The following is a 24,666-nucleotide window of genomic DNA, read 5'->3' on the forward strand; positions in this document are numbered from 1 at the left end:
AATCTTGAGTGGTTTGAATCTTTGAAAAGTTAAGACATGGGTCTACAACTTTCGTGTTCAAGGTCTTTGTTGAATCATCGTTGAAGTTGCTCTAAAATAATGTTCTTTTCTGAGTTTGTAGAAAAAAATTGTGGTTAAAAATCCTCACATATTTTTCCGAATCGGTTTTTGTGTTTCTGATTATCTTGAAAATTTGTGATTTGTTTTTGAAATCTGAAAATGGCTTTGATTAGCCAACATCATGCTAGTTCTTGTTGTTGTTTTGAGTTTTGCTTGATTCGATCGTTTGAATGCCTGAAACTCAACGTTGGTCTGTTGCATGATTCGAATATTGTTTCTCACTTTATATCTGTCAGAACTTAGATTATCTAGGTTTCAAAAATTCATAGAAACCAATAGAATTATTCAAAAAAATCAAACTCTAGCATTCTAGAAAGGTCTTGACTTGACCTTCACATCATCTGTTCGGAGTTTTCTGAAACTCCTTCGTCAAAGGGCTCGAAACCCCTCTCGATCTGACTGCCTGCCGAGTCCAGTCAGTTTGTTAAAGACCAATCCCATTGGTCCAGACTCGCATCCGTGGATCGGACAGTGCAACTCTGATTTCTGTGATTTTAGATTCGTGGATCGGACAGTGCAACTCTGATTTCTGTGATTTTAGATTCGATAGAAAGGTGTGTGTGTCGCATTGGTAGGAGCATGACCGACAAGGAGACCTTCCTTTTGGTCCTCTAGTGTGAGAAGAAAAGAGGGAGGCATGGATGGGCCAGTAAGTTACTGGAGCATGTAATAAGGGCATGATGGATGATTACAAAGTCACCTTCGAATCATGCATCGCTAGTAGTGGGTCCTTAGAAACGTCCTTGTTGCTATTGGGATCTAAAAGATATGACCCAACCGACGTTGAAGTTGTTTAATCACTTGCTAGATTTTGGTTCTTGATGTCGCTCCTCAGGTTGTACTCTGACTACGTCTATAGACGTTGCTCGAAACCATCAAGTTTTCATTCCATTATTGTCATTCATGCCCGAAGTTCATCGTTTGCCTCGTTTACCATCCTTTATATGGACATGCAAAAGAAGATCTTTGCTAATGATGTCATGTTCGTCAACAACTCCAGTGACACATCTTGGTGTTCATGCTCGATTTCTTTCATGTTTTCTTTGTGTACACTTTTTGGCATCGTAATACAATTAGGATTTTGACTCTAATACCAATTGATGTAAACTAGATGGTTGATTTACAAAAAAATCTAACCAACTATGAATTATTTGGGGGAAACAAGAGAAATCTGAAAATAGCAAGAAATAAAGAGAAATTATTGAAAATTAACTGAAACAGGGAATAAACCAAATAAACTTAGAATTTAACAAATCTTAGATACCAACTCTACTCCTTGAGAAATCCTTATGAGAATTTATAGGGAAACACAAGAAACCCTAAATCTATTTTGGATATAAGATGGATCCATTACATTAAAAGTATCCAAATATAAATAGAACTCAAATAAAAACCCCAAACTAGAGCTAGATACAAATGGATCTCTTGAGCCCGGACTGTGTGTTGCTATGCTCCCACATCAAAACTCTATCTGCTGCCAAATAAGAAAAGTACCTTAGGTTCATCTTGATACCCCTACAAAACGAGATTATTGAAGATAAGTCCAGGTTCATCCTAAGTCAATTTATCTTTTATGACTTTCCCCAACCAATAAACATCCCTGCTTCCTCACTTTAACAATTTTGTTTACATAATTTCCCCTCTTTTCTTCTCACGTGTGACCCATTTTTTTGCTCTTTATGCCCCTCTACTTTTGGCTGTTTTCACCTTTTAAAACCATTGTCAATAACTTTTTGTGACAAGGTTTTTCCTCACCTTCCATATATAGCTCTTTTCACTTTTCATTTTGTTCGACTACTGATAAGGTTCACCTAAGGCTAGTGACTAGGAATTTCCGTAGACCAACCAAAGGAACTAAAAGTGCAAGGTCAAGCAGAAGGTGACTTTAGCTTTAGCTTTACCTTATAGAGTTGTTCACCTAAGTAAGTCTTGTATGGTCTTACAATCACTAACTTAGGACACTTGGCTAAGGATCCCCATTATTCATCCCTTCGGCCCTTTAATTAGGACACAATGTGTGAGATAATTTGGTCTTCACCACCATTTCTTTTTTTCAAAGATGATCCATCAATTTATATTTCAATCTCCATGGCCATTCATATTCAACCTTTTTGAAAGACATCGTGATTATACAACAATGAGGCATTTTCTAAAATGGATCCAGTAAAACAAATATTTTTTAAAATGAGAAGCATTTACTGGATTGGGTGACTCAACTCCATTGGCATTAATGAGCCTATAAGAGTTCCCAAGTAAGGTTAGCTTGACAACATATGATCATTTCCAGCTAGAGTGCCACTTTCCCAAGGTGCGCGAGCTTGGATGCGATGTAGGACCAAATCGTTGACTTGGAAAGATCTCTCTTAGTATAATGTCGCTCAATTTTCCTTCTATGCCTCTTTGCATGCTCAGTTGTCAGGAGTTTTTTCTCATCCATGAGATTTAGCTCAGCCAACCAAAGTTTTTGTTGGGCTTTTAAGGGCATTTCTAAGGTTGCAACAATCCTCAGGGAAGGTAATTGCACTTGTAGGGGCAAAATGATTTGGGTCTCATGCACTACTTAAATGGAGTGAAGTTGGTAGAGGCACAAATGGTAGTATAATATGCCAACAATGCATTATGCAACTTCTCATGTCAGTTATGATCGGTTTCTATAGTTCTCTCAATTATGTGAATGATGGTCTTGTATAGGGATAACTTATGCTGAGATATACCAAAGGTCCAAAGTTCTTGTATGTCTTCCTCACCTTTTCATTCTTAAAGTGAGAACCATTATCGCTCAAAATATCCTTGGGTCTACCAAAACGAATGAATCAATGATGCCACATGCTGACCCTCGACTTTAGCTAGAGAAACAACTTTAACCCACTTAGTAGTACTCAGTGGCGACAAGAATGCGACAATACCCATTGGAAGCATGAGGATAAATGAGACCTATGGCATCATATGCTCACATGAAAAATGATCATAAAGATGCAACTGATGAAAGTGCATGAATGACATAACCATGAATTTTACACTTTTCAGACTTCTTGACATATTGGTAGCAATCCATGGTGAGCCAATAGTATCTTGACCTGAGAATTCTTTTGACTACCATCTAGATACCTATGTGACCTCCACAAATTTCATCATGATATTCTTACAAAACTTTCTAATTCTCCTCTTTATCCAGATATCTAACGAGCTCTCAGCTATACCCTTTCTTGTATAGGACCTAACCTAGAAGGTAATATCCTTAGAAAATCCTCACAAGAGCCATTCTCAAGAAATGTCATATTATCCAATAAATTTTTGATGTCATAGAATCATGGTGTCTTATCCTTTGGTCCTTGATAGTCACCTCTTTTGAACCTGCTTTTTCTTTCTTACTACGTGTTGACCTCTCTAGCCGCTCAATTGAAAGAAATCCATAACCCATGTTGTCCCATTTTAATAATGTAAGCCAGACTTGCAAGGCTATCAACAAATTGGTTACTATCTCTTCCAACTAGAGAGAATTGGCAGAAATCAAAAATTTTTATAAAGTCTAGAACCAAATTGGTACAAAGGACCAACCTTTTCTGCTTGATTTCCCATTCTTCAGTGATTTGCTTAATTACTAGGGAGGGCTTTAAGAGAATGCACAATTTCATTGGCTAACAACCCACAGTCATGTACCCACCGGCCCGGTAGAAAAGCATACCGAAATTGGGATATAGAGAGGGGATGAGGCAAGTTTTAGATGGTTGGCCAGGAGTTTGGGTATAAGCTTATAGGGAGCACCAAGCCGTAAGATTGGACGAAATCTCCCATTGTCCTCCGTGCCTCTGTCTTTGGGGATTAAAATGAAGTCCGAACGGTTGAGCTCCTTAAGGAGCTTGGAATTAGAGTGAAATTCTGACACCATCGCACATAGCTCACCCTTGCAGCTATGCCAGAAAAGTTTGAAAAAAATGGTCTGGTCAGTGTTGTTAAAAGTGCACCTTGAGGCCCAAAAGGCATGTCTCGCCTTGAGGCAAGGCCCTCTGCGGGCTAAAGCGTGGCAAGAAGAACAAGAAGAAGTCATTTTTTTAGTTACTTTTTTAGAGTTTTTTAAATTCTCAATCATATAATTAGTTTTCTTAGTTTTTCAGTTATATAATCAGTTTTTTAGTTATAAAATCATTTTCTTAGTTATATAATCAGTTTCTCAGTTAATTTTACATGTTAATCTCATATTTTTTAGTATTTATTTGAGATTTTCTATTTCTTATTGGTTGTTGTTTCATCAATAAAGCATTTTTTTATTTATATTTTTAGATATTTTTTATAGTTTTTTTTTATAGTTTTCAAAAAAAAAATTGAGGCTTATGCTTTACGCCTCCCCTCAGTTTTTGGTAGAGCGCCTCGCTACGCCTCAACGCTTTTCACAACATTGGGTCCAGTGCTTTCCAGGATGGAACCATATGATAAATAAGTTATTTTTTTGGTAAGAAAAATATAGTACATGTCTCATTTTTGCATTTTATGAAACTTTTTTTTCCCATACAGATGGGGAAAACACCCAAGAGGACGCACCCCTCGACTCCAAATGGGATAAACGCCCACGAGAATCAAACCCTGAGTGCCCGTCTGACAGCTGAAGCCTGTTCCAACTGTGCTAACCCCTCAGGTGTTATGCAATTTTTTTAGCCAGCTTTAAACCCAAAGCTAGTTCGCACTCAAACCCTTCTCATATATGACCTGAACTTGGACTGACCCATCAATGCGCTCAGGCAAGTTTGTCAAACCCATTGTAAGCCATGTCTTTTCACCTCTGAATTTTCGCATGCCTTAGAATAGTGGACTTCTATAACATCTTAAACTTTAAGTGTTTCCAGTTTACTTTTATATAGTGCTATTAATGGATCATAATATCCAATCCAATTAAAAATGTTAGGTTTAAAACTCGAATTTATACGCCTGCTATACCAAGTTCAAACTAAACCATTGTGAAACCGAATCGGGTAGTCTCGATTAAACAATAGGTCTGTTTAAAACTCAATTTGTTGTCCACCGAAGGTCTATAATTCAGTGATACGTAGACACGGATATGAACTGAATCAAATCCTTTAGGGTTTGGGTCTATTTTTTTATCCATTTCAAAAATGGGTACAACAAACCCGACCTTATCCCTAATTAAACCAACCTAATTACCGTCCTCAACAGGCTAGAGTAAAACCCAAACAAAGTCCAACCTGTTTACCTACCGATGCAAGTGTTGTTTCTTGGAGCAATGATGTATGTGCTCCAAGTTTCAGACCAAACCCGGAACCAGTTCCAAATTCCATCGACATTGAAAGATGGACCTAATTCAGAAAAGGATCAACATATGAACCATTTCTTTTTTATTTATAAATAGCTTGGTTTTTCCCTGGATCCAATATTACCATTTATAATCTGCACCTGGTCCAAATGGGACTTCATACCCCGCTTTGGGATTTCATCGATGAAAGTTGTTTTGTTCAAATGGGACTCCATAGATGTGATGTGCAACATTCATTTAGTGAAGATCAACACTTGAATCACCAAAATCCGACTTGTTTGCAGGACTGTTTGGTAATTCAAAAATCAACGGTTGGGGAAATGCAAAATTTTGTGATTTAATTTTTTTTATCAAAATAAAGTACGATCCAAGTATAGATTCTTAATAAATGAATTTGGTCTATGAAGTCAGATTTGATCCAAAACGACTCGCATCATTAAGATTCAGAGGGGTATGAGGATGGGGGATGACATAGGGAATGAGTGTGTGTTGCCATGCCTGCATCGCAGCTGCGTGGATGTGGAAAAGGGTAGCCAAGATCTTCAATATCAATGGATGGCTCTGCTCAGCAGTGTGAGAATGGTGGTGCAGCTAGGCGAGTTTAGAGAGAGCTGCATCAAACTGAGAGGGGGGGGGGGGGGGGGGGGGGTAGGTTCTGATGTATCTCTCTCGTGTTGCTGTGTTCTGTTTGGCAGGTATGCACTATACAATTTGTTTCGACAGGAGCTTTTACCCTAGACTTTTGTTTCTTTTTTTCTCCAAGAAGTTTGACCAAGTAGATACATCAGAGAACATGGCAAAAGTATCCCACATTACAAAAATCAATGTTAGATTATAATAATCAACCAGCAAAAATGTTTAGCCAAGTATAACGTATAGATTGGTATATAGCATGATGTTGCAAGAAACTGGCACCATCAAGAATCAGCTTTGATCAAAACAGATCATCCTCAAACTGTGAATCTTGATGAGTTTCATCAGGTCCAATGTTATTGGATCTCTGATACACTTGAATCCAGTTCAGCCCAATTCAGGCCATCAGTACCCTTGAAGCTGGATTCACGCAGTAAAATTTCAAACAGGGTGGCACTGACAATCATGATTCATGACAAATCTGAAGCCACCACAGTACGACTCCTTTTAGGATGAATTCTTGTTTTCCTCAAAAAAGAAAAAACAAAAGAATCTTGGAACGGTCATGAAAGTTGAGATTAGAAAATATCCTCTTCCAATTAGTAACTAATTTGCCTCAAAGTAGATCCTTTCATTTCCACCTCTACCTCTAGAACGCCCCTCAACACACACACACAACCACAGAGAATGCTACTATCCTGTAAAGTCTGTGGTTCAAAGTACAGATTACCAACAAAATCTGTTCCCATTCAGCAGATCGATGTCACAGCTTCATGGCTCAATCACGAATAAAGGCTGCAAGTAGGAGTTCATGAGTCAAGAACGAATTTTAGCATAGAAGAGAAGTATCGAACAAGGAAACGGAGCTTTACCGTGTCCACGCTCACTGTCTTGCCATCATCCACAAGGACCTCAACTATTGTTCCTGACTGATCAGCCTGCCCAATTACAAATTACATTTTTCAGGTGTCTCAAAAGGTCAATTTCTGAATGTTAGGTGGCACTACTAAACAAGAATGTTGCAATTTAACTGTCATACTCGTAAAGAAAAAGTAAAAGGCAGTATTATAAAATGATGTACTAGCCTTGAAATTCAGTCAGTTTAACCACCAAAAACTACAGATAATTTTTGCATTATGCACATGATATGACATGCTATTTCAACACCATAGTGGGCTCCTCTCTCTCTCTCTCTCTCTCTCTCTCTCTCTCTCTCTCTCTCTCTCTCTCTCTCTCTCTCATGCATTTTTGCACACAATCCACATGCTTTTCAAACACATTCTGCCAATGTCTTATTAATTGTGACAATCATGGCGGGAAGTCTTTAACACTCACATAGTAGTTTGAATTCTTCATCCATGAAGAACAAGCAAAATGCCTCAAATCAAGTTTTATTTCACGACAAACATGCCACATTTAAAATACACAATTCAGAAATCTAGATAGCTCAATGTAGATATAAATAGCATAAGCCTTTTCATCATCTATGACCAAGAGAAATGTATGGAAAAACGGTTGTCTCAGTACCATAACATTCTCTACAATGGACACCATGGATACCTATTGATACTATAAAATCGTTGTTTGACAATATTTCAACCATAAAAAGACCAATGGATCATCTGTCGTCAATAACACTACAATAAATGGCATAGTAGACATAATTTCTTCACAAAAAAGCTCTAAAATGTTGACAATTTTTTTATGCACATTTGCAACATCATAAAAAAATGAAATTATGGAATGTGAAGGCATTTTATGCTCAAATTGTAGGCAGCCTGTAGGCAATTTCTTGTTACACATAATCATGTGAAATGCACAATGCCTTCACTAGCAATAAAAAGTATGTTAACATAATCAGCTGATATCCTACTAAAGACTAGAAATTTCAGAACTTTAAAACTGTATTCATTGGCATGAATTTAAACTAATCTGGTACTTGCAAGAATGTGCTAAACTGCACTAGCTTTTTTTCATAGTTGGGGATCCAAGATAAAATAAGCAACTCACATGTACTCAACTATGATTCAGTCATTTAACCTTTGAGGGATGAGTTCCTTTTTTCTAGGAGGTTTGAAAGATGAGATAATCAGACCCAACCGAGCCTTAAGTTGAGCAGCAATGTTAAGCTATGCCCAACACCATTTGCAGCTATACTCAAAATTCTCCAGTACAATTGACTGATAAAGACACAACAATCCAGATATTTGTTTTCTCTTTCACCCATTGAAATCTAAGACAAGCAATCCAAGTTGCACAAATGCATGCACATCTCAGTACAATGTAAGCACCATTGACGCTCAAAAATCAACACAATAACTCATGGGCATAATATTGACTCCATAGTCAAACCAATAACTCCCAGATATAATATACAGTAAACATCATAGCATATTGCAAGTGGGTAGAAGTTGATTTTTATAACATTGTTATGACAAAAAAACAAGAGACACATATAGCATATGTCAACTACAAGATTGAAAATTTGAAAGCAAGAGACACATGGGCATAATATTGACTCCATAATGAAATCAATAACCCCCAGATATAATATTCAGTAAGCATCATAACATATTGCAAGCAGATAGTTAGAAGTTGATTTGTATAACATCGTTATAAGAAAAAAACAAGACACACATAGCATATGTCAACTACAAGATGAAAAGCACCATTTCAAGGCTTAAATCAAGCCAATGGTTCACAGGTACAACACATTATCAAAATGTAAATCACAAAATGTATATGCAAAGCAGACAATGTTTCATATCAGCTCATATACCACCAGCTTTTATTCACCCATCTCCAGCAAGAACCTTCAGAAACAAAAGAGATGCCAACCCACAAAGAGGCATACATTATTTTCAAATATGCATAAGTAAATATTACCTGTAAAAGTATCACATGGACTATGCCTATATGTATCATAGTCGCAAATATTGCCGATATTTTGCATGTAACACAAAATAAGGAATTATCATAATCCTTTCACGAATATCACAATATTATCACTATTTTTCATAATATTTTTTGGTTTTTCTTATTTTTCCATGTTTTAAATACGGTTTCTATGTTATACCTTTTTTTACTATTCATGTTTTTACGAAAAATATGTTACTAAAATACATTATCCTGATTTTGCTGCATTATTTTTATATTTTATTTTTAATTATCAAAATATTGATATTTATATAGTCCTACAATATCCCAAGAAATTACCTCATATATATAAGGGAAATGTCACAATGCACAACCATTTGTGCATTTTAAAATCATGCACAAATAGTTTTGGGACAGGATATACCCTTCAAAGTGACTGTTTTGTAATTTTTGTATTGGATTTTTTTTGTCATTTTCTTAAAATCATATTGTTTAATGCTAACACTTAATGACCAATCTATCCTTGCTTAAAAACCCCACATACTCCCTCATCCATCACCTTTTCTACTATCCACCGGAAATCCAATCTGTGGTAAGGACCTGTTGACATCCAGCATCTCTCTCTCTCTCTCTCTCTCTCTCTCTCTCTCTCTCAGAATAGGTCTGTAAGGCCAGAGAATGGAGCTTTTTGTCACCACCAAGGATGCCAAAACAGCCACTTTGTTTTGACATATTAGTGGCTCTTAAGCTTGTTTTGGTTCTCATGCATTTGCTGGGTGCTGTGTATTGGGTGTGGATCACTTTCCTCAGGCCTGGTATACAGCTCATGGGCTGTGATCAATAGTTCTCTCTCATCCTTGATGCATTCCAACTCACCACAAACCCAACAAAAATGTTACCGGACATTGGCTGGTATTCATATGGATGAGATTTCTGGTGACTTTCCGGTGGATAGCAACAAAGGTGAGAAATGGGTAGAGAATGACAATAGAGGAAATTTAGGGAAAGGTGCAGTATTTTTAATGAAGGGTTGGTGGGCCACTGAGACCATTAAATAATATAATTTAGAGAATGACAAAAAAACCTAATACAAAAATTGCAAAACAGCCACTTTGAAGGGTATATTTTGTCTCAAAACCATTTGTGCATGATTTTAAAATGCACAAATGGTTGTGCATTGTCACACACGCACACACATGAATATATGTACGTATGCAAGAGAAGTTGTAAAGATCTACAGCCTTTTGTAAACATTAATAAGTTCACCACAAAATTACATCTTAGCAAATTTAAAAACATGGTGTTTCACGGATTAGTTGTGACCACTATGAGCATTTTAATAATTTTATGAAGAGAACACATAAAAAGACATCATGCATTTCAAAAGAATAGGTAATAAATTTGCCATGTATTCTTTAAAACATTACTGAAAATGCCCTGGCAATGACAATTAATACCATGAAATTGCCATGACATTTTATAATTTGTTATGGATATATATTTGTGGTGAATGTGCCAACATCCACAGAAAGGCCATGAAAACTAGCAGTTAGTTCTGACTTCTTGTACTTTCTCCCCTTGTCAGATTCTCCTGTCCATTAGAATTTAAAAAGACCCTGCCCTGCAAAGAAAATTGAAGCACTGGAAATATGTTATCCATTAACAGTGTTTCATCAGATCATTCTGATTACACCATGCACAGGCATAAAGTGCAAATAATGCACAAGGTCAGTTAAAGCATAACCAAGCTAGTAAGTTTGTGCATGTGTGTGTCAAAGAGAGAGAGAGAGAGAGAGAGAGAGCTGGCCAAGTCAATTTGGCTTCCTGTTGTTACAGGTAAGGGGTGGCCATCGGGCTGGACCGTCCCGATTAGGGACCGACCCACATCCTGTCCTGAGCCTGGTCCGAGTCAGTTATAATCGGGCTCGGGTCAGGTTCGAGCCAGGCCTGTCAGGGCCCATGTATAAAATACATGGGCTCAGCCCAAATCGGACCTGATTAAAGGCTCAGCCTGAGTTCATTCAGGCCTGGGCTGCATTTTAAAGCCCGAGCCCGACCTGATATGGACCGGGTCCGATGGCTACCCCTACTTACAGGAATTGGAGTTGCTACTCCTTATGCCCCAACATATCCTTATTCCTCATATACAAGATGCTCTTTCTTTTCACCGATGAAGCATGCCTGTCAATCATCTTGTCTTTTCTTATCAGCGGGTATTAGATCATACTAGCACAATACCTGATGCCCAGTAAGTTCATCTGCTATCTTAGATGCCAGCAAATGCTATCAAATAGTAAATTCTGATGTTATCTCAGTCAAGCATTGCTCCATCTAAGGTACTTTCACATTATTCATAACAAAAGAAAAAAAATGTGTTGCTGCAAAGTGCAAACTTAATAAATGTTTAAAGTGTGTTCTTACATTATGAATCCTATTGAGGGTCATCTGCTAGTTTGGCATTAAAAAGAAAAAAATAAAATAAAATAAAATGGAAGCAATCCTAATAGAACAACCTGATCATATAAATAGATTTAGTTATTTTTGTTTAGCCACGTCATCAACTCAAAGTCTTCTTCCATGTACAAATACTTCTAACTCAAATATAATGGTGAAGTCAATAAGGCTCATTCTAAAAACTGTCTACTCAATATGGAATAAAATCATTCATGCAACCAAATTATGATAAACTTACACTGAAGATTCCAAAAGGCATAATGGATATTACACCTATCTCTGGAAAATAGCTTAGGACTTCAAATGAATATTTTGTTCGATGAAGAATGAAATCTAAAGCTAAAATGCAATTATGAAAAGCAGTAGAATTAGGTTGTAGAGCTTACTTCAATCTCATTCATCAGTTTCATTGCTTCAATGATGCATAGAACCTGTCCTTTCTTAACCTTATCTCCAACCTACAGAAAACAAATACCTCCATAAAAACAGATAAAGCTACACACAAACATAAACAAACATATAGAAAGAAGTCAGATGAAGCCACCTTCACAAATGGTGGCTCCCCAGGTCCTTGGCTACGGTAAAATGTTCCAGCCATTGGGCATTTCAGTGGTGGATGAGATGAGTGGCCTGACTTGGCAGCAGGAGGTGGAAGGGCAGGTGCTGAGCGGACAGGAGCTGGGGTAGCCACTGGTGCAGGAGGCAACTGAGATGGAGCCACAGACTGCGAGGATGGTGGCTGCATCATAACCACTGGATCTGGAGATGGTGGCTGAGGCAAAGCTTCCTTTTTTCTGATAATAAGCTCACAGTCAAGTTGCTTTAACTGCAGCTCCACAATATCTCTGGAGTCAACCAGCCTAAAAACATGGCATTGCCTCCTTAGTTGAGTTTTCAACCATCCTAGAGATTCTTCAGAAGAAAAGGAAGAAAAAATAGGAAACACAGATGCTTGTACTTTATCAGAAATTCACATCTAATATCAAAAGAAGTGATTGACATAAAACATCAGAAAAGTGCAGTTGTTGATCTTAGTTCATCTTCCTCCTCAACAATGGCATTGCCTCCTTAGTTGAGTTTTCAACCATCCTAGAGATTCTTCAGAAAAAAAGGAAGAAAAAATAGGAAACACAGATGCTTGTACTTTATCAGAAATTCACATCTAATATCAAAAGAAGTGACTGACATAAAACATCAAACAAGTGCACAGTGTTGATCTTAGTTCATCTTCCTCCTCATTAACAATCTAACAGTTGGGGAAGATTGAGAAAACTCAAGGTCCATCCAAAATGTTAAAACAAGTCAAAGCAATGATGTTTATACTTGACAAGGCTTGTTACTTCAGCCATAAACTGGGTTATTGATGAGTCTGAGATGGGTGAAGCTGAATCACTCTGCTTTGCTGATGATATATCCTTCTCTTCAGGTTTGGGCACTTCTGATTTGTTTCGAGAAGGGACCGATGCATTGAGAGATCCATCAACAGAAACCTTGCAAGAGCAAAAATCAGTCAATTTCACCATCAAAACCCTATATGGTTAGCAGCAGCAGCAGATCACCTCATTCAACTGTGACTTCACAATAGCTGATCGATGCTGGTGGGAACCCTGCAAGATAAAGATGAGCTTTAAGCAAATTTTCTGTAGAAAATGGATACATAAAAAAGCACATGCATAAAGCATAAACACACACATGACCTCACATGAAACATTTATGAAGAGGAAACATTGCGGACATGTATAGATCTTCAGAGGAACAAAGAATGAAGAAATATTTCAAATTCATGTTTCAGAAAAATTTCATAAAATCCATGGTTGCTGGGGTTGGAGATCATTGGAGTCACCAAAGTAATGTCGAAGTTGCCGGAAAATGAGAGAGACCACTCACAAACCCTAAAACTCGAAAAACCGTCCCCCTTTCCTTCTCCTTGCCTTTTAACAAAAAATTTCCATGAAGGACAATTTTGCCCTTTCAAAAAAAATTAACTTTTTTTTGGTAAAAAACAATTATGTAAGGAAAAAATGTTTGAGCCCCAAAATACAAGGAAACACGATTCCCAAAGTAAGGAAACACGATTCCCATAGTTGGGAATCATTTTCATCAAAAGAGAAGCTCGCTTCCCAATAATGGGAAGCTCATTTCCCAATTTGAGGAAGCACGATTCCGATTATTGGGAAGCTCGCTTCCCATTTAAAAAGGGTGGAAGCTCGCTTTCCATTTAAAAAGGGTGTTTCCCCTAACGTTTCGGAAGCGCCGCGTTTCGCACTTCCGAAATGCATTTCGGGGAAGCACACTTTCCCATGTCTATGGGCACTACCGGAAACCCTGGTTGAGAATTCCTCTCCAAGAAGGACTTCTCTCAATTGTATCCAAACCAATAAAGACTCCAAGGTGATTGGAAATTATAGAGTCCATAATTATGGTTGTACTTTTGGTGCCTATATAAATTAATCAAGCTCCCTTCCTTGCTATGTGAAATAGAGAGTGTGAGGGTTCATCGTGGACGTAGGTCAAGGCTGACCGAACCATGTTACATTGTGTGTTCCTGTGAGTGAGTGTGTTCTCTTCCCAGAAGTGCGGGTTTCCTTTTCATGGTATCAGAGCCTAATGCCCTTTGTGTATCTCTGTGATCGAAACCCTCCCTTACCTGTTTGTGACTTTCATGGCATCCAGTTCAACCTCGTCTTCATTAAAACTCTCATCCCTCATGCCTAATTTGGCTAACCAGTGCACTACCTTCTCCTTATTGGTATCAATCAAACTCGATAGACACAACTACCTGTTATGGAGATTGCAAATAGAGTGCATTATGTTTTCTCAAGATCTCATCAAGTATGTCGATGGATCCTTCCTTGGTCCACGCCAGTATATTTAGAGAGGGAGAAGAGATGAAGTAAAATCCAGAATACATGGTGTGAAAACAGGCTGATCAGTTGGCCCTAAGTTGGATTTGTACTATTGTTACTGATTCTGGGATAAATTATTCGTATTTCATCTGCCCATGAAGCATGGATCACGTTGGAACGCTCCTACTCATCCCAATCTAGTATCTGAATCTTGCAATTAAAGGACCTCCAGGATGCCAAAAAGGTGGAGATAGGTATGGTAGAGTATCTAAACCATATAAAATTTCTTGTGGATTCTGTGTTTTGTTAGTGAACTTGTTTCCGAGGAAAATTTGGTTCACTACACATTGAACGTTCTCTCAAGAGACTGTGTAATGTCCCCAAAATTTTGACCTTAATTATTGTTCAAATATTGAAATTTTGAGACCAATTTTTTTTTATAAGTATAAGTAAATCAGATCTTATAATGCGGAAACGACTTTCAAAAATGGTTAAGACTTTAGGCGGGGTTACACTAAAGATAACAATCAAATCAAAATATATGGGATATACACATTTCAAACCACGTACAATATAAGACTGAAATATGAAGAGTTTTAGTTTCATTTCAAATCAGAGTATAAAAAACAATAGTTCAGTATCTACATGATCAAGTACTTAAAACGAAAATATCATGTCTACCAAGATCGCAAGGTAAGAGTAGACCCTCAAAGATGCAACTCGACCAGTCCTTTGCTCCAACTAGTCATCATCCTTTACCTGCATTACCTGTCCCCCGTAAAACGGGGTCACACTTGCTAAAGTTTGATAAAGTTGTAATATCATGTATTCTAACACTTAGTTTAATTTGAGTTTTTTGAAAATTTGGCAAAGTATTGAAGAAAATTTGGGTAAACCTCGATAATAGGCCTATGTTCTTTAAGTTTGGAATCAGCCCAGGTCTCATCGATAAGGTCTAAATAAACCAATTAAAAGGTACAAAAAAGTTTTAATTTTTACCTTTAAATTCATGTGAATTTTGAGCAAAATTCGGGTTAAATTCGGGCGAATTTCGGAAGCAAAATTCAAAGTATGTGTTGTTGGATGCATCTCAAAATTCCGAGTCCAATGATATTTTACTTTTCCCAATCCGAGCTATGGTTGGCCAGAAAAATCATTTTTTTTAAAGGGACCGCCTCGACGGGCCGGGTCTGGATTTGGATCGAGCTGGATCCAATGTTTTTTATTCAAATTAACATGGATCTGGACTCTATCCAAGACCCATATTAATTAGGATTTGATCCAGCCCATGATCCAAATGGGGTTTGGATATGAATTTGGATCTTAGATATGGATCTAAATCCAAACCCATAACCAACAAAGATATAAATGTAAATTCATTTTTATATTAAATTAAAGTTTAAAAGGCCCCCAGAGGGATAAGATACCCTCTAGAAGCTTCTAGAGGGTTATTTAGTAATAAATAAGTCATAAATAATTAATTTATTATTTAATGAGTATTAATTCCGAATTTCAAAACTTACCTTATGGTTAATCTTGAGAAGAATCTACCCTAACCATGGAATGAGAGAAAAAGGTAAGTAAAAGGGGTAAAGAAGAGAAATTAGTGAAAGAAGGAAAGTAATAAAAAGGTTTCAAAAAAAGTTAACAAAAGAGGTTGAGGAGAAATAGGGAAGGTGGGATTTGGAGATAGAGTGGGACTCTATCTCCATCCCACCATATGGGAAAACCCTAGAGCGCCTCTAGAGCTTCCTCAATAAAAAGAAAAAAAAAAGGGAAGAAAGAGAGGGAAAGAGAGAGAGAGAGAGACGTGGAAAGAAGAGGAAGAAGAAGGGAGGAAGACGTGGGAAGAAGCACGTGGGGTTCTTTTCATATCTCGGAAAAAGGTACGGGCCCTTCTCTCTTCTCAAATGGGAAAAAGAAAATGTGAATCGGATTTCACAAAGTATGTTAGTTGAAATATAAAGAAAAATCTGATTCATTCTCCCTTGATAGTGTTGGGTATGAATATATCATGTTATTGATTTCCCTCTTATAAAAGTAAAAATCTGGAAAAAAAAAAAGTGGATATTTGAATTTGTATGCAGATTTATCCACTTTTATAAATAGACAGATCGGCCACATGTAGTGTAGGTCGATCTGTACCATTCTAACACACACACATGGTGCGGCTTTGAAACACATCGGCCATGACTGCCATACGCAGATCTGGCCCGGATATGCTGTAGGGTGATTTATAAAGTTCTTATTCAATGCATGATGAACCTGTAATTTCTAAAGTTTATATTCAATGCATAATGAATACTAAAGTGATGATCTATGGGATTGTCATCCAATACAAAATGAATAGGTTATTTATAAAGATGTGGTTCAATATATACCGAATGTTAAATCTGGTCCAGATCTAGCGTTCTAAGGTTTTGAAAAAAGAAAATAAACTTGATGCGATCTACATACAGTTAAAAAGAAATTTTTTGTGCATGCTTATTGTTTGATATACAGAAATTTCGTTCTTGATTTATGCTCATGTTTGAACAAGATATATTGATGTGTGTTCCATGTTAAATGTGCTCTTTTGGATTTATGTAAATTCTTGAATGTAAAAAGCAGCATACATATGTTTCTTGATGATAAATTTGTTTAGTACATGGATGATTGAGTTTGGCTCTGTATGCATATGAGTACCTGAATTTTATTTTAAAATTTGTTCATGCATGTACATATGACAAAGATTTAAATATATATATATGGTTTGTATCAGGGTGGGCGGCAGCTGGGCAGCCTGGCAGCCCAGCCGAGTGACTTGGCTGGGCAAGCTTGGCCCTGCCAAGCCCAATCCAGCCACTCGGCTGGATTGGTGCAGGCCGGTCAGACCCAGATGTGATAATGAGAATTTGGAGAAGTATATGATAACAAAGAAGGAAGCTAAAAAAGTAGTTTGAAACGCGAATGATAAGGTATATAAGGAGGTTGATGACAAGTTGGATACCAAAGAGGGCGAGAAGGATATTTATAGGCTTGCAAAGATGAGAGATAGGAAATCGAGGGATCTGGTATGGTTAGATGTATCAAAGATGAAACGCAAAGGGTTTTAGTCAAAGATGAGGAGATTAAGGAGAGATGGAAATATTATTTTGATAAGCTATTCAATGGAAGTCATGCTCAGGATTTTGGAGACTTCTCCATTCCTTTTCATAAGATGAATCGTGACTTCATGCGCAAGATTCAAAAGAAAGAAATTGCAGAGGCTTTGAAGAAAATGAAATCAAGAAGGGCAGTTGGCCCATATGGTATACCTATCGAGGCTTGGAAATGCTTTGGAGAGAAAGGTTTAGAATGCTTAACAAATCTTTTTAACAAGATTTGGAGGACAAATAAGATGCCTAATGAGTGGAGGAAGAGTACTTTGGTGCCTCTATATAAGAATAAGGGTATATACAAGATTGCACAAACTATCGTGGTATAAAACTCATGAGTCATACTATGAAACGTTAGGAGAGGGTGATTGAGTCTAGGTTGAGGAAGGTTGTCATGATAGCGGAGAATCAATTTGGTTTTATGCCTGAAAGATCAACTATGGAAGCTATACATCTTCTTAGACAACTTATTGAGAGAAATAGAGAGAGGAACAAAGATTTGCATATGGTTTTTATTGATTTGGAAAAGGCATACGATAGAGTACCTAGAGACGTTCTCTGGTGGACAATTATGAAGAAAGGTGTTTCTCTCAAGTCTATTAGTATAATTAAATATATGTATGAAGGAGTAGTAACCAATGTCCGCACTTATGGAGGGGTGATAACCAATTTTCCTATAACGGTTGGGTTACATCAAGGATCTGCTTTAAGCCCTTTCCTATTTGCTATAGTGATGGATGAGCTTACGAGATCAATTCAAGAAAATGTGTCGTGGTGTATGTTGTTTGCTGATGATATTGTTTTGATTGATGAGTCTAGAGCTGGGGTTAATGTTAAGTTAGAATTATGGAGACAGACATTGGAAGCAAGAGGTTTTAAGTTGAGTAAGAGTAAGACAGAATATATGGAATGTCGGTTTAGTAAGCAACGAAGTAGTGATGGGAGTGTAGTGAAGCTTGGTGAGCAAGAAATACCGGTGGATGATTGTTTCAAATATTTGGGATCTATCATTCAAAAGTATAGAGAAATTGATGGAGATGTAAATCATAGGATAAAGATTGGGTCGATAAAATGGAAAAGTGCAACTGGAGTGTTGTGCGATCGTAGAATGCCATTGCGGTTGAAGGAAAAGTTTTATAAGATGGCTATTAAGCCCGCTTTACTATATGGTACGGAATGTTGGGTTGCCAAGAGACATCATATTCAAAAAATGAGTGTAGCTGAGATGCGTATGCTTAGATGGATTTGTGGAAATACAATACAAGATAAGATTCGGAACGAGGAGATACGTAAGAAGGTAGGCGTTGCACCCATTGAAAATAGGATGAGAGAGAATCGTTTACTGTGGTTTGGACATATTCGGCGAAGGCATCATGATGCTCCAGTTAGAAGGATGGAGAAATGGGAAAATATATTAGTTAAAAGAGGTCGGGGTAGGCCTAGGAAGACATGGATGGAGATGATAGGAAAGGATATGAATGCTTTGAACCTCACCGAGGACATGGCATTGGATAGAAATGATTGGAGGAGAAGGATTCATGTGGAAGACCCAGAATGATTTTCTTTTTTGGTTCATATCGCTGACCCCAATTGTTTTGGGATGAAGGCGTAGTTGTTTTTGTTGTTGTATTAAATATCTAAAATAGTTTTTAAAATACCAATTTTACCCTTGTTAGCCAGAAATGAGTAATTGAGCATTTAAACACCAATAAATGAGATTTAAACGATAGAAACACATTTCTAACTTGAAGATAAAGATTATTTATTTATTTATTAATAATATCCAAATTTATCGCTGACCCCAATTGTTTTGGGATGAAGGCGTAGTTGTTGAATAATATCCAAATTTTATAGGTTTTACACTATGAGAGCATTGTTACTTTTATTTTCACTTGTGAGTCCTTAGCCAACTTTGTGAAAATTTATAAATTATTATTAAACCAAGAGAAGATGTTGCAAATGATAAATAAACAACCGCCTCAAGGAGAACATCCACCATTGCTTTCTTTTCCCAAAGAGGGCGTGCGAGAGGTGATGGGCAAGGTAGAGGTAGAAGTTGCTCAAGAGGAGGTGTTGGATGATTTTTTGAAAACTTTCAAAATTTTAATAGAGATCATCAGGGTGATCAATCTCAGTCTCGTCCCCCTCAGAAAAAGGGACAAGTAATTTGTCAATTTTGTGAATGTCGTAATCATGTAGCCCACATGTGCTATGATATTCCGAAAGCCTTTGCCACCATGGAACTCAATAGTATGCAAGATTCAGTGTAGTATCCGAATATAGGGGCCACACATCATGTCACATTGAAAGACCAAGGCATAACCAGCAAAAACAAATATCAAGGTTCATTGGGAGTGGCTCGTAGTTTCCTAATATGCAATACAGGTAATCTCCATTTAAAACATGAAAAGAGAACTTTTATACTGAAAGATGTCCTACATGTGACTTCCATTAAGCGAAATCACTTGTTAGTAGCTAAGTTTACGAGAGAAAATCATTGTTTGTTTCAATTCAATGCTAATGGATTTTGTGCGAAGGATTTACGAAGCGAAACTACTCTCCTAAAAGAACCGAGTAAGGGAGGACTTTACTCTTGGCCAAATAAGCAATATGGAAAAGAGAACCGGGCCCCTAAAGTCAATTTTGCTAAAGTTAATAATAATAAGTTTAGGTTTTTTGATGAATTTTGACATTGTCGGATGGGGCATCCTGGCCTCAAGGTTTTGGAAAAACTAAAAATAAATAAATCTATTTTATTTATAAATAATGATTTTGTATTATGTTTGCTTTGTGCTATTAGCAAAACTCACAATTTACCTTTTACTAAAGCGGAGTCATCCGCTCAGGCTTCTCTAGAGCTGGTTCATGCATATCTTTGGGGACCTGCATCAAAACAATCTCATGAAGGGTATATATTTTATCTGTTGCTTGCCGATGATTTTTCAAAATTTTTATGGCTATTTACGTTGGTAAAGAAATCATATGCTTTTCTTTGTTTCCTAAATTTGAAAAATATTGTTGAAAAGCAAATTAGTAGTCAAATCAAGATATTTCATAGTGATGGTGGTAGAGAATCTGTTAGCAAAGAGTTCACAAGTTTCCTTAATGATTGTGGCATCAAACATTGGGGACCTTGTCCTCATACCCCTGAACAAAACTGTGTAGTAGAGAGAAAACACATGTATATAGTTGAAAGAGGGTCAACACATTGTTTTATGCGTCGTTGGACCATAAATTTTGGGTAGACGCCTCCAGAACCGTCATATATCTTATCAACCGGCTCCCTACTCTAAATCTTGACCAAAAGTCTCCATAGGAGTGCTTGCTCAAACGTGTACCCAATTATGAGCATCTACAATGTTTTGGGTGCACATGTTATCACTATCTGGTTCCCTACACCAAGTCCAAGCTTGACCCAAGATCTAAGCCCTACGCTTTTTTAAGATATGGTTCTAACTATAAAGGATATGTATGTTCTGATCCAATTACCAAGAAAACCTTTATCTCGACATATCATTTTTTATAAAGGAAAATTTCTTTATGCTGAAATAAAAGAGCCTGTGAAATTTTAAGAAGTGTCAAACTGGGTCTGCAGTCAGAAACCTAATTCACCCAAGAATCCTACCTTGTCTGTCTCTACTGTAAAAAGTCACTCCTTAGACCCAATCCTCCTACCTAACTCTGTACTCCTACCTAGTCCTGTGGTTCCCCATGAAATTGTGCCATCCTCCACACCACTTGATATGTCCTATCAGTCCCTTCCTGAACCTGAAAATGAACCCGAAGTCCCAACTCCTACTTGTCTTAGCCAATCAAGCAAGTCCAATGAGCTTGGCGTGCTGAACAAATCTTTGTTCTCAAGATTGAACCTTGTTGTTGATCTTGCTAATCAAACACCCACCAGAACCCATCATATGGTTACTAGATCCCAAGATGGAACATTAAAACTAAGGTTATTTTTTGGGTCCAAATATCTCATTGTTCTCTTAAGTGAAGTGGGTCTATAAGAACAAGAACCATATTCCTTCAGCCAAGCTATCGTCGAACCTAAATGGCGGCAAGCTATGGAAGAAGAAGTCAAGGCCTTTTATCAAAACCACACCTGGACCCTTGTCCCGCCAGATAAAGCTATTAATCTTGTTGGGTGTAAGTGGATCTATAAGATTAAGAAGCACGCTGACGGAAGCATCATCAGGTATAAGGCACACCAAGTCACCAAGGGGTATAGCCAACAAGAGGGAGTTGACTATTTTGAAATGTTTAGTCCCGTTATCAAACTCACATCAGTCAGGATGGTATCATGGTATTATCGATTGCAGTTAATTTGGGTTGGCTTGTCCATCAGTTAGAAATAAATAATGCATTCCTCCATGGTATCCTAAAAGAAGAAGTCTACATGAGTCAACTACCAAGCTTTGAAGACAAAAATAATCTTAATTTTGTGTGTAAGCTTAATTGAGCTCTCTATGGGTTAAAACAGGCTCCCCATACATGGTTTGAAAGAGTCCAAGGCTAGTACATCGCTTTTAGTCTGTCACAACAGTGGTTTTCATGTGTTTGTCCTGATATATGTTGATGACATTATTATCACAAGGAATTCATATGATAATGTTAAACATATTATTCAAGACTTTGCTTGTGACTTCTCTAATAAAGACCTGAGTCCTCTACACTATTTTCTTGGAATAGAGGTGCCCGCACGAATCGTGCTATGCCAGAGAAAATATATCTTGGATTTCTTGCTCATAACAAGTATGACAGATTGTAAACCTATGGTCACTCTAGCTGCACCAAATGTTGTTCTCTCCATACATGGGAGAACACTATTAGAAGACGCCACTCAATATCAAACATCGTTGGGGCTCTATAGTATGTGATGTTCACCAGACCTGATATAGCATTTTCAATCAACAAAGCTCAATAGTTTATGCATGAATTGAATCAGGATCATTAGGTCCATGTCAAAAGAATCCTGAGATATCTTAAAGGAACCTTAAGTTTGGGTCTTCAGATCAAGAAGTCTCGTTTACTTCGCTTGTCAACTTATTCTGATGTTGACTGGGTAGAATGTCCAGACGATCGTAAGTCTAGAAGTGGTTATTTGACCTTTATGGAAACCAATCTGCTATCATGACGCTCAACCAAACAGCATATTGTAGCCAGGTCTAGTATAGAAGCACAACACAAAGCAGTTGCAGGAGCCGTCTATGAGCTTGCTTGGTTAAAACAGTTATTGTCTGAGTTCGAAATTGTTCCTGGTGAAATCCATACTCTATGGTGCAACAATTTGGGGACCACATATTTGGCTGCCAATCTTGTGTTTCATGCTCGCACCAAACGTATTGAGATTGATTACCACTTCATTCGAGAAAAGGTGTCTAAAGGTAAAGTTGATGTTCAATTCATCTCTTCTCAAGATCAAGTTGCTGACATTCTAACAAAGCCTTTATCATGACCTAAATTCAGTCACTTCAGAGACAAGCGCAACCTCATGGAGGTTGGCTTGAGGGGGCGTGTTAAGATGGGTGTCCAAGGTGTTCCAGATCCTGCTCCAAGTTCTGTGCCACTTCAAGAGGAGTCCAAGGGATCCAAGGAGTCCAACACTTCTCCCAATCTCCTACAATAAGGAGACACCTTTTGCAAGGACTCCTCCCAACGTTGAGAATTTCTCTCCAAGGACTTCTCTTAATTGTAGCCAAACCAGTAAGAACTCCAAGGTAAATTTGTAGAGCCCTACATAATCATGGTTGTACTTTTGGTGCCTAATAAATGAATCAGGCTCCCCTCTTCTCTGTGTGAAATAGAGAGAGTGTGTGTGAGGGTTCATGTGGACGTAGGTCAGGCCCGACCGAACCACGTTACATTGTATGTTCCTGTGAGTGAGTGTGTTCTCTTCCCAGACGTGTGGGTTTCCTTTTCACAAGATTGAATAAGAAAGAAAGGCAAAAGAAAAATCTAAAAGAGTACCACCAGTCCTGTGCTATTCCTATGTCGATTGAAACAGCATTTAGTTCAACGATTCAAAAATATGGTTCCAAGCCAAAAGGGTCCTATATGTTCTTGTTTCCTTTCACTGGCTTAGTGGTCAAAGTGAACTGAAAGTTAACTACTTCACTATCCTTGTACCCAATAAATGTTTCGCTTACACATGGAGCTAAACAGGATTCAGTAACTCCATGCCACCAAAGGAAAGAAAAAAACAAACTTCATGTAGTTTCAACAGGAATGGGACCCTTCCAATCCATCAGGTTGCCGCCATTTAACGCTCATTTTTTTGGTGATTCTCCATTAGTTCGTGTAGCACTCACCAATTCGATACGAAAATGCACAACAAAAGCGTCCATCAATTCGATATCAAATCTACAAACTCTCTACACTCTCATACTCCTAAAATTCCCTGATCCGGAAAATGAAGCTCTCTTTTTTCGAGAGAAAACCCCAAAAACCAACATAAATTCGCACCGCATGCAAACCCCTGAAGAAGTAATCGTAAGTTCGGAACTCAACAAACGAAACAAAGGGCAAAACGGAAGCATTCCAGCTGCCCTAGAAAAGAAAACCGGCTTCTCATCTCACCTGAGAAGAAGGAGATGAGGCAGAGACGGCGAGATTCGGCTTCAGCGAGTACCGGAACGAGAGATTCGAGTGAAAGACCTGGCACTGAGCTCCGAGCTGCGACGTTTTGGTGGCGACCGGAGTGGCCGATGCCGCAGGGATCGAAGACGACGTCGCCATCACTGAACCAACAGCAAGAAGAAGAAGAAGAAGGAGGCGCGTCCTTTGTCCTTTCTTCGCCCTCCCGTCAGAGAGAGAGGGGCAGTTAAGAAGGAGTCCGGATCTTGTGCAATAACATGGCACAAAATTTGGGCCTCACAATTGACAGGCCTGTTCCCAAAGATGGAGGGTGATCATGTGATTAATGCAAAAATATTTGTGCAATTATATTGCACCTGATCTTTTCACGTTAAGGAGAGAATGATTGATTGAAGAGAGGAAGGAAAGGGTGAGAGATATCGGGAAATCCGTTGGTGTTTGTTTTGAGGGGAATTGCAACGCAGGGGGGCAAAGGAGAAAGGGTCACACACACCACTCTCGGGCTGAAGTGGACCAATCAACGAACAGGATGAGATTTTGGCCCTTTTTCCAACGATTCCGAACTTTTGGAAGAGAGCGGACGGCGCATCTTGGGTTGATGAAATGACAAATATGCACTCCATGTTGCGTTATATTCCCAAAAGTATCTAATTGCTTTGTGATTGGATCAGGATTCCACTGGATGCGACCCTTTGGAATCTGTACTTCCACCACTGACTCGCCCTTTCTGTGTTTCCAC

General features: G+C 38.0%; 1 protein-coding gene across 1 annotated transcript; it reads right to left on the reverse strand.

Annotated features, from left to right (window-relative positions):
- Positions 1-6,591: 6,591 nt before the first annotated feature.
- Positions 6,592-24,191, reverse strand: LOC149840715 (biotin carboxyl carrier protein of acetyl-CoA carboxylase 1, chloroplastic-like). The gene is made up of 7 exons (XM_090003279.1): positions 23,910-24,191; positions 12,910-12,957; positions 12,674-12,840; positions 11,895-12,210; positions 11,737-11,808; positions 6,892-6,957; positions 6,592-6,814 (listed from the first exon to the last, which is right to left on the reverse strand). The coding sequence occupies exons 1-7, from the start codon at positions 24,066-24,068 to the stop codon at positions 6,791-6,793; spliced, it is 852 nt and encodes a 283-aa protein (XP_089859405.1). The 5' UTR covers positions 24,069-24,191; the 3' UTR covers positions 6,592-6,790.
- Between the last annotated feature and the right edge of the window lie 475 nt (positions 24,192-24,666).

This window comes from Nuphar pumila, chromosome 4 (genome assembly GCF_984573655.1).
Source record: "Nuphar pumila chromosome 4, dmNupPumi1.hap1.1, whole genome shotgun sequence".
In the NCBI taxonomy this organism is placed as follows: domain Eukaryota; kingdom Viridiplantae; phylum Streptophyta; class Magnoliopsida; order Nymphaeales; family Nymphaeaceae; genus Nuphar; species Nuphar pumila.